This window comes from Suillus paluster (genome assembly GCF_016628075.1).
Source record: "Suillus paluster strain FC165 chromosome Unknown EDB91scaffold_8, whole genome shotgun sequence".
Classification (NCBI taxonomy): Eukaryota; Fungi; Basidiomycota; class Agaricomycetes; order Boletales; family Suillaceae; genus Suillus; species Suillus paluster.
Window position 1 is genome coordinate 1,014,451 of NW_024537568.1, and position 10,830 is coordinate 1,025,280.

Sequence of the window (10,830 nt, forward strand, 5' to 3'; positions counted from 1 at the left end):
GAGGGCACTTGTTGATGGCGGTGCATCAGGAAAAACTATATCTCTATATAGAGGACCATCCTCTATATAGCCCTGATAGCACACCACAGCTCTATACAGTCTATGGCAAGCTATCACAGCACTATAGACCAGTATAGACATCATGAAAGTCTATATATTACCATAAAGTTTGGTAAGTGTATTTAGAAGTAAAACATTTCAACAACTATAGACCCCAGTAGACCGTGGGAACTTTTTTCGATGAAAACCAAAGTCGTAGTCCTTGTCTAGGGAAGTCTATCCATAGTCTTATGACTTCAATAGGTTAAGATCCTAGTGAGTTATAAGGAAAATACTTCGAAATTGAAGGGTTCAAGAAAGCAACTTGACCATGGGAACTTTTTTCGATTAAATCAAAGTTGTAGTCCTTGTCAAGGGAAGTCTATCCATAGTCTAATGACTTCAATAGGTCAAGATCTTAGTGAGTTATAAGGAAAATACTTGGAATTGAAGGGTTCAAAAGTGTTAAGGTACACCTTATTTATGTAAGCAAAAATGCGAAAATTCACCTTATGTGTATTCAAAATCCTAATGCTAACAGTCAATTTCATTGTCTTTTTCTTACTGTCATAATCCTAGTCCTATTAACCAAAAACTCGAAAATTCACCAAGTCTTGTGTTGTGGCTTTGTTTGGCACTGCTTATGTAAGCAAAAATGCGGTCAACCAACAAGTCTTTTCCCATTCTTTCCTTCCCCCCCCACTGCCCCCTCATTAGATTATCTTCCATATTTTTCTTACAATTTTCGAGTTTTTGCCTCTCTTCTCTTCTTCTTGCTTCTCTATCCTTCTCTTGGTGTTGATGTTGTTGGTGCTGGTACTGGTGCTGGTGCTTTGAACTCTGGTAAGTCTCCCTCCATAATTTTCGCATTTTTGACTATTTGACTAATCTTTTTTCTAACCCTCTCCTTCTAGCTCTCTTCCCTCCTACTCCTTTCTCTGACTCTCACTTCCTCCTGTCTGATCCTCTCCTTCTAGCTCCCTTCCCTCCTCTTCCCTCAAGAATTTTCGCAATTTTCACTATTTGGTAAGTCTTTCTTTTTTTTGTATTCATCTTTCCTCTCTGATTCTTCCTTCTAGTTCTCTTGCCTCTTCCTCCTGTAATTTTCGCATTTTTGCCTGTTTTGTAGTTATTAGTTTACATGTATTGTAGTAGTTGAAATATAATTTGGAATTTTCGCTTTTTTTTTAATTTTGAGAACACTATCATGGCAACAAACAGCTATTAAGAGAAATTTTTGCTTTGTGTTTTGAGCTATAATAGCTACAATAGTTGTGGTATGTTCCACCCAGCTATAGCAACTTTAATAGAGCTATATAGCACTATACACTGGTGTAGTAAGCCTGCACAATTGGGCACTTGGCTATATGAGCTATAGGGCTATGGAGTCTGTATAGCAGTCTATAGCGCTATAGGTGGCTATATAGCCTTACCACATTTTCCTGATGCTCATGCAATAACCATAATCATTTGTTTTATGCTGTCTCATGCACATTGATTTGGAAGCTTCATAGCCGTCAAAGCAATCCATTGATGCTTGCTGCAATAGATGTGCCTCTAGTAATCGCCCTTCGACTTTCAGGGACCATGCTGGAATTCACTGCCCCATCTCAAAGTTTACTCCCTCAGCAGCTTCGCCAGTTTGCCACACCTGCCCAGAAACTGTGTAGCTCAAGAATAACTGAAGCTGTGCTCTAACTAACCACTCTGAAAGTAAACAAAGGCAGTGAGTCGTGCAAAATGGAATCTGGTCTATCAATTTGGAAATAACTGTAAATGCAGAATCAATGTAGACATTTGGGATTTTGACCACAATATATGATGACAGAGGGTATATAGTATATGCAATATGATAACATATATAGACGGAATAGCCACTGAGCCGCCAGTAAGTTGTGCTTTATATTGTAGATGTATGAATTACCAGTCACTGCTAATTTTCAGCTGAAAAGGATTGTCTGTACGAGAAAAGAGCTCTGTGAGCTTCTCAAATGAACTCATGCATTTGGCCTGAAGTTCAATGCTTTCCAGCTCATGGAAGGCGTCAAGCCAAGGATGGCAGCAGAACTACATGAGTGTGAGTGCTAATATATGTACATTAAAGGGAACTCATGAGGAGAGCATCTGGATAAGGGCCACGCACAGAAATTGTTAGGTGTTTTGATGGTACAGTGCGATCATCATATGGGACGTTAAAGTAGCTGGCAGTATGGGAAGCATCGAAAAAGCTCAACTGCAGTGCCTGGATACTTGTGAAATGTTGAGTAATGTCTAGAATGGCCAACAAGTGGTTAGAAGTCAAATTTTCTCTGAACTGAAGGCTCAGGTTTCGAATACAAGGGCCTGAATGAATTATGGCTAGCAGGGAAACAAGATACCAAGGTGGGCCGCCAAGAACATTTAGGTGTAGATGGGAATTGGGGATGTGCTGCTGCAATTTTTGTCTTGATACCTTCTGTAAGGCATGATTTGTTAGTTTCAGGGAAAGAGTCGACCCCGAATGAATCCACAATTGGCCAACATTTCTGATGGTGGAATCAAAAATTCAGTGAGGACATCAGGGGGGCACTCAATGTCAACTGTCAACAGTTCGAAGCAGCAGGAGGTGGACGTTCTGCAGCAATGCAGTCCACTGAATGCTGCTCAATCCAGTGTAAGTGAGTGAGAGGTTTGGTTAATGGGGAGTCCTGCAAGGTTGTGAGGGTGAGCAAGGCGACACATGGGGAGAAAAACATGAGCGAGTCCACCGACAATCACTGAAGACTAGATACTGCGCTTGGGTCTGATCCAGAGACAGGAGGCATGTACAACCGTACATGGGTGGTCCGCATCACTGCTTGAATAACTGAAACTGGAGCAATCTAAATCCTTGATGAGCTGGAATAAAGATGCCAGATCTACTCCTTGTTATGCAAAACCTCTCAGATGAGATCTGGCAATGCTAAACCCAGCAAGGGGTGTTTGAAGCATGGCCTTCAGCACTAGCCCAGCAAGGAGCTTGCTTGCGCTCAGTCTTGAGTAAAGGTTGAGGCCCTTACTTGTGTAGAGTCAATTGGAGTTTCTCAAGGATACGATCCAAGAGAGTGGAGTTCAACTCAAGAGTATTGTCTCAAGAAAAGATGGTTCTTTGCACAGAGGGAGTTCTCTTAGAGAAGTTCAGACCCAAAGACAATATCAGATGAGAACCAAGTAGATTCAGTTAGAGAATCTATCTACAAGACAAGTGATAATATATGTAAGTGTCTGTACCAGTTGAGTGGTAAGGGTACAGGGTAAGGGGAGCAGTACCGAATCATCGGTAAGGGTCAAGGGTATGTATGAGTCACATACTGAAAAGGGTTAGTACCAGTTGAACGGTAAGGGCAAAGGGCAAAGGGCATGGGGAATCCCCATCAAAGATAGAACCAATACAATGGTAAGGCATAGGGTTTGGTAGAAGCCGCGCTTCTATGATCTAGGGGTAGAAGTGAGAGCTTCTCATATTTCAGAACAACGAGATCAAAAAGAAAAGAGATAAGAATAGAATTGTAACCATGGTCCGGTCTGGACGAGTCTGCACAGTTATCCACATGTCAGTGGTTGACAGAATGAAGAGAATGAAATAACCCGTAATGCTCATGTTACTGTAACACTCCTGGGGGCGTTGAAGCACATAATCAATGACATAGGTTTGATCTGAACACCCCTTTCAAGGACTGCAAAAGATCTTGAGTGCTGTCAGATCATGGTCACCAGTACCATGGAGGTCACAATGCAGAAACCGAGGAGCGCAGAAAGAAGTTGTTCTAGTATACATGGAAGAGCTAGGCAAGTCTGAGCATTGATGCGCAACCATGTTTGCTCGACATGTAAGCCTATGGAATGCAGATATAAGGGTGCAGCAAGGTCCTTTGAGAGGCAGGACACCTGCATGATCGACCACAGGTGTGTCGCAGGCAGATGTTGGAAGATCATCAATACAAGCTTGTTTGGAAAGGACCAATACAAAAAAGTGATTGTGTCCAGTCAAAGCTACAGGTGATGGCATCCCCTGCAAAAGAGGGTATTTTGTTTAAAAACACCTCAATTTCAAGATTGACTTACATGCAAAAAAGGACAGGATCTACGCTGCACTCTTCAGTTGCTGAGTGAGCTTGAAAACGAATGAGGCATGGCGTGGAAGACTGGTCAATGATTAAACTCACAGTGAGATCGGCAATCACATATGAACAGGAGAGGTACACCTCTTGAAACTGGGAGGGAAGGAACCATCTGGCATGTCTCCATATGCTTTGTGTTTCAATGCTCTTGAGTGTCATATACCGGATCCGAGCACCCCCAACACCACCTGTGAACATCTCTACCCCTGTTTCCCCCCTCCACTCCATCCCTCCTTCTCCACAATGCACAAAGTACATCTCAGCAGGACTAGCCCTGCTACCTCCACCTACTCTGCTCCACTCCTCCGACACTACCCCTATTGTTTCCAACACTATACCCCTCCATCCGACCCTATCTGGAGTTCCGCTCCTCCCCTATTGGTTCACACCAATCCTACTCCTACTCCTCCTCTTTCTGACCCACTCGGTTCCTTCAGTTCCGCTTGTGTTGCCCCACCCAACTATTAGTCCGCCCGACCACCTCACCGCTCCACTCCTAGACTAGGAACCACTCAACTGGTCCTATCTCCATTTAGTATCATAGTTCCTCCTTTCGGATCACTGGTAACCACTATACCCAAGTGATTATTGATCTGTTGTGTACATACTGTTCTCCGAGCCTTATTCTCATATGTCTCAGTCATCCTCTTGTAATACTGTACACTCAGCACATAGCCTTCTGCTATGCTATGCTCATTACTTAGAGTATATAAACATATGTACATTTGTCTGTAGATACTCAGTCTGAATATTACCTTTTCTAAAGCCCTGCTCTCTTGTCCCTATTCTTGGGCAAAACCCTTGATAACTCCTGTTTGCCAGCCTAGGGGATTGACTCCCTAGGTCGGCCGCCTTCTCCGCTTGTCCAACTTCCCATGCCTCCGCCGCCTTTCCTGCATGTTGGACTTGTGGCCAATACTCTCGTACCCTCTGTCCTATGCTCCAATTCCTACTGTTAGCTCCGACTGCAGTAACCCTCTGACTCTCCCCTGTAGGGCGGACCAATCTCCACCCAACATTCCTGCACTCACCTAGTAGTCCATCAGTCCTCCTTCGGAGGTCCTCTGCTCCGACATCCTGTTAGAGCTCGTAGAACTTGAGTTAGACTACAATCCAAAATTAGGGGCATGTACTCGGGTAAGGGGCGCAGCATATGAGCTGAAGCCAAGCCCCTCAGACTCTGTCTTACCCCTTGAGGCATGGTCTTAACATTGAGGAATTTTACACGGCAGAGTCCACAGTCCATAATTGAGGAGCATGAGGTGTGCAGACTAGGGAAAGGTTAAACTCACTGTAAGGTCAGCAATTGCATATGAATGGGAGAGAGAATGCTTCTTGGGACTGGGAGGGAGGGAGCCGTGTGGGATTTCTTCATCTGCTTTACATTTCGAATGCACTGCAGGGAATCTGCACTTCTTCTCACATGGCAGTATGAATTTTTTGAGAGAATCATCAATGGCCTTCCATTTTGAAATTACAGGGGCTAACAATGATTCAGTTTTGCATATGAAACAACATGTACAGGTGAAACAGATCTGAGAGCCTGTGTGGCAACCATGGCTAGAGGATGATGGGGAATGACGCAGAATTATGCAACATATTTATTGCAAGTTGTGGGTTGCCTGCTCACAAGCTAGACAATAGGCCTACCCCCACGCTGACTGAAATGAACTAAAAAATCAAATGAGCAAATGGATGCAATGTGTCGTGTCATGAGGGTATCGCTGAAAAATATAAAGTCAAATAGTCAAACAATACTATTGTGGTTGACTCACAAGTCAAAACTCCTATCTATCCTAGCAAACAATAGTTTATCCTGGACGAGGTGACAGTGCATAAGTCCAAACAAGATATCATAGGGGTCGACTCATGAGTCTAAACTCCCATCTATCCTAGCAAACAATAGTTTATCCTGGATAAGGTGACAGTGCATCAGTCTAGACTCTTCAATTATCAGTGTTGTCGACTCACCAGTCCAAACTCCTATTCTACCAAAGTCCAAACAACTGTCTATGAAAAAAAACTCATGGGTTGCTTGGTGTTTGGTGCCAAACAGCAACTTGCATGTAAATGTGCCTGATATATAACAATTATTTCACTTGGCATGAAAAGTAAAATCAAGCCTAACTGCATTACACCTGTGATCGCGATTGAAGATACAAGGGAGAGAACAGGGGCAAGATCAAATCGGAAGTCCCACCTGCTGAGCAACAGAGATTTGCAGAGGAACATTGCAGAGGATCACATGGTTAAAGGACTGTATGCACTGGGTGGTAGGAACAGTGTATTTATCCACCCTGTCTTTGAGATTGCTCACAAGCAGGAAACTGCCCTCAAGAACAGCATTGCCACTGCAGCATACACATGAATAATGTGTTATGCGAAACAAACCCCACTTACATTCTTCCTTGCACCTTCTTGCGCCACTTTAGATCCCAAGGTTCGATAGAATAGCAGATCTGAATATAAGGGTTACAGTGAAATCAAGAATGGAATGGGCAGCCGACATTTCACCACTTTCCAGATATGACACTAGGAGGGAAGCACCATTGTAGTAGAAGTGAACTGTGCGGGCAACACAACTGTTTGTCAGGCTGCAAGGCGATGGTTGTGAGGGTTTCTGACCAAAAAAAAATCAACACCATGCAATAACTGACAGGTAGGCAGCCCACTGTCTGGTGTTAGGTTCCAAAGATGCGGGTGACCACCAGTGGCACTCACCAGACACCATGAACAGGATCCCAAGCAGCGACTCCACTGCACCTGAGTGGCCCATGGTGGTGCTCTGGAATGTGAACAGTGCCTGAGGTGATCAACCATCATCAGCGAGAGCAATAACAATACCCCTATCACTTACATCATTGCTCCTTTCATATACTTGAATGTTGCCATCTGAAGCCCTGAAAGCAAATATTGTTTCACTGTGATTGTCAATGGTCCATCCAGATAATGGCACTGATATAACCTGCTGCTGGTGTAAAGATTTCTTGAATCATTTCACTCGGATACCAAGCTCTGTGACTATCATTGCCCTATCTTGCTCTTAGTACAAGTTAAGTGAGAGAGATAGAGTGATTACCTTCAGTAAGGAGCCAATGCTCCATGTATACTCACAGCCAATACATTGACTGCCTTAGTGGTGGTGAGTGAGAGTATATTTGCTAGAAAACTACTTTGCCATCAACAAAAATATAACTTAACTGAAGTGAAGGACTTACATCCATGATAAAATATTGAGACATGCAGGAGACAAAATTGGTGGTATTTAACCATCTGCCTAGCACTGACAGCCAAAAGTGATCATGAAGTTTCATAAACAAAAAGCATTGTCGACAATTGGCCAATTGTCCATTCACCACCATGGAAATGGGAGAAGCTTACAGATTTAGAGTTTGAATAGGGGGGATTCTGACTTGATCGGTGATGAGATCGTTAATTGTTTGATAAGACTGCCGGCCTACTTTTAAATCAGGAAGTAAGTAACTCAAGCCATGAAACTCATGACAATCGAAAATACCTTCTCGCAAACACAGCACCATCAATACACGGTTCAACCTGTATGGCAGACCTACAACACCGCACTCCCTTATGGGAAACCGTCAATGCATATGAGATGCAGGAAATGGAATGGGGTATCAAGGCATCAATAAAGTCCTATGAGTGTGAGCTTTGACAATGTGAAGACGACAAAGTAGTAAGTTAATTACCTACAATTCCTGCCTGCTAAACATTTCCAGGACGTGTGGATGGGGTCTGCTATGGATCTTGATCTCGACCTGCCTATCAGTGCAGGGAATGGAACATATGGCTGTGTAGATAGCACAAGGTCAAATAATGAGGTTAGTAACTCCTCACCGCCTGTCAACACTGCAACTTACTGTAAAGTAAAGGAGATTGGACCCCTGGCCATCATTCTGATGATCAACTGTGGTGAGGACCAGTGTTATGGCTGTTGCTTATCAAACTTCTTTTCTTCCTTTTCACCTTGATCCACGCTTACTACACATGTCTCTATCATGCTATATTTAGTTCAGTATTACTCAGAGGCCTCATTGCTTATGCATGTGCTTACTGATACATACCCTATTATTATGTCACACCCTGTACCCTGTCTACTATATAAACCCTAGCTATGTGGCACTGATTCTTCAGCTTAACCAACACTGATTTTCCTTTGACATCTCTGACTTGACTCTAAGATACCTCTTCGGTTCTTAGTCTTTATTTGAAACTTTGGGCGTTCTTTAGACACTTGTCTAGAACGTAACACAAGACCGACTGTCTTGTTGATTATTGTTTGTCTGCGTTACACTTGGCGTAACAAAAGGTTAAGCTCTATCACAAGAAGATGCTACCTTAGTAGTCATCGCAAAACATCATGGCTTATCGAGAGCAGAGACATTACTCCTTGGAGTCAGACCAAGAACAAGACATATCTCTGAACCAGGCTCACCTATCCAACAAGATCAGAACGAATACTTTGAAGGATACGGACCAGATCAACCAGGACCATCTGAACCCGTTCAACCTCCACCACACACCCAACTCCTCCATCTGTGAAGAAAATGGGCGAAATTAATTTGAACAAACCAGCTCTCTTTGACAGATCACAGAAACAATCCAAGGTGTGGTGGACATCAGTCACCACTTACATTGCTATCAATGATGCAGTATATGACACAGACACAAAATGTATTGCATTTGCCACCTCGTTCATGCACAAAGGACACGCACAACAATGGGCCACAGCTTGGCTCAATAAGCACCCCTCTATGCATACATTAGGAAAGTGGGGAGAATTCAAGACAGCTTCTTCCCAAAGAATAATACATTGGCTGCAATCAATATGCTTATGAAAGCAAGGCAGACATCGACCATCTCGCATACATTACCTACTTCAAACAAATTGCAGCAGAAGCTGTTTGCGTCGATGCCAACGTTGAAACAACCTGTTTCAGACAAGGATTGAAGAAGGAAGTACAGGAAGCAATTCTAGTATGGGAGAAGATACCCGAGAACATCAACAATTGGATTGATGCAGCAAGAGAATACAAATCCAGAAGACAACTCATTCACTCCAGAGATAGGAGTTACTCCAAGAAAGACGATCCATATGCAATGGATATCGACAAATTAAAGTAGACAAGAAGAGTCTACTCCAGTACACACACCAGGCTTTCACAATCCAAGCAAGACAGACATTGCAAAATGAGACTCTGTTTCAAGTGTGGAAAGAAAGGGATTATGAAGGATTGCCCAAACCACAGACACTCTGCTCCTGGTTGGCAAAAGCCAGCTGGATGACCAGTCCATGAGACTAAGATCGAACCAGATGATCAAGATGCAGAGTACCAGGAATTCCTCACTTGGAAAGCTTGAAAAGCGTCAAAGACACCTTCTTCTTCTAAGAATGATTTCTAAATGGGGAGACCAGACTGGCGTCGGAAACCCCTAGTACTTCTATTGGACTCATTGTATCTTCTGTAGGTGATTCGAATTCCATGCACATTCCTATTTCGAATCAAATCCTGCAAGTCCAATAAAACCGCCAAAGTAGCTGCCCTTATAGATTCGGGTGCAGCTGGAACATTCATTGATTGGAAATACGTATGAAAGAACAACTTCTCAACTCACCATCTCTCTTCACAAATTGAAGTCCAAAATGTAGTGGAACAAAGAATAAAGCAGGAACTTACCAAAGCCTGCAATCTATTCTTCTTAGCAGGAGGTCAAACCATGTTCACTACCTTCCTTATTACATCCCTTGGAGGGGAAGATATCATCCTCGGACTTCCATGGCTCAAGAACGAAAACCCACAAATAGACTGGACTAAGAGCGTAATCTCACTGGAAGAAGATCCAGTCATGATTCAAACCCTTATCGTTGATAGAGCAAAACACACCTCTATGCAACCCAGAATAGAAGAAATCCCTGGCAAAGAAGCATATACCTCCTCGGAAGAAATCTCCAAGGAACAACCAGAACTCATACCCGAAGAAGAAGAAGATACTGAAGAAATCATTGAAGATCTAGATGATGATGAAGTTCTTATCGCTTATGTCAAGGGCGAAGAATTTGTAGGGGTCTATGAGAAAAACAAACTTTGATACACCACTCACTCAAGAACACTTCCCCCTACGTTCTCATTCATATGTTAGGTACCTGCCGATCAGGAAGCAGAGGGGTCGGGGCTTGGCTTCAGCCTTGCGCTGTGCCCTTAGCCGAGTACGTGCCCAAAATTTGGAGCAGGTCCGACGTTTATCCGATATGGAGAGTGGACCGCTTTGGTCTGCTTGAGGGTCGGGGAGTAAGAGCTACTAGTGGCAGGCTGACTAGGAGCAGAGCGGAGAAGGCAGGGAGTGATGTGAGGGTGGATAGGAAGCAGGGGAAGTTTGTAGGGGCAGGGAAGGCAGAGGATAATGCAGAGGGACAAGGAGAATATTTGATAGGGGCGGAGTATAAGGGAAAGACTAGAGTACGGCTCTAAGTCGGAGCAGGGTCAGAGGTGACAACAAGTTGAGACTTGTTCCAGAGGAGGCAAGGCCATACTGAGAATTCTCCACAAGTAACTGCGAGAAGAAAGTAATATTAAGACTGAGGAAAAATATCTAAGTACAGATATGTTATATACTACTATGTATGAGGCAGTGA

At 43.5% G+C, this 10,830-nt stretch overlaps 2 protein-coding genes across 2 annotated transcripts; one reads left to right on the plus strand and one right to left on the minus strand.

Moving 5' to 3' along the window:
- Positions 1-435: 435 nt before the first annotated feature.
- Positions 436-2,880, plus strand: EDB91DRAFT_1334523 (uncharacterized protein; the record flags this gene model as incomplete). The annotated part of the gene is made up of 13 exons (XM_041325453.1): positions 436-460; positions 790-882; positions 954-1,065; positions 1,119-1,138; positions 1,303-1,316; positions 1,360-1,376; positions 1,554-1,705; positions 1,754-1,765; positions 1,905-1,927; positions 2,056-2,116; positions 2,366-2,421; positions 2,522-2,696; positions 2,831-2,880. The coding sequence occupies 13 exons, from the start codon at positions 436-438 to the stop codon at positions 2,878-2,880; spliced, it is 810 nt and encodes a 269-aa protein (XP_041181184.1).
- A 3,165-nt stretch (positions 2,881-6,045) lies between these two features.
- Positions 6,046-7,420, minus strand: EDB91DRAFT_1079243 (uncharacterized protein; the record flags this gene model as incomplete). The annotated part of the gene is made up of 9 exons (XM_041315108.1): positions 6,046-6,090; positions 6,150-6,161; positions 6,379-6,529; positions 6,579-6,637; positions 6,712-6,772; positions 6,836-6,981; positions 7,036-7,078; positions 7,293-7,306; positions 7,397-7,420. 9 exons carry the CDS (start codon positions 7,418-7,420, stop codon positions 6,046-6,048), a joined length of 555 nt encoding a protein of 184 aa, XP_041181185.1.
- Between the last annotated feature and the right edge of the window lie 3,410 nt (positions 7,421-10,830).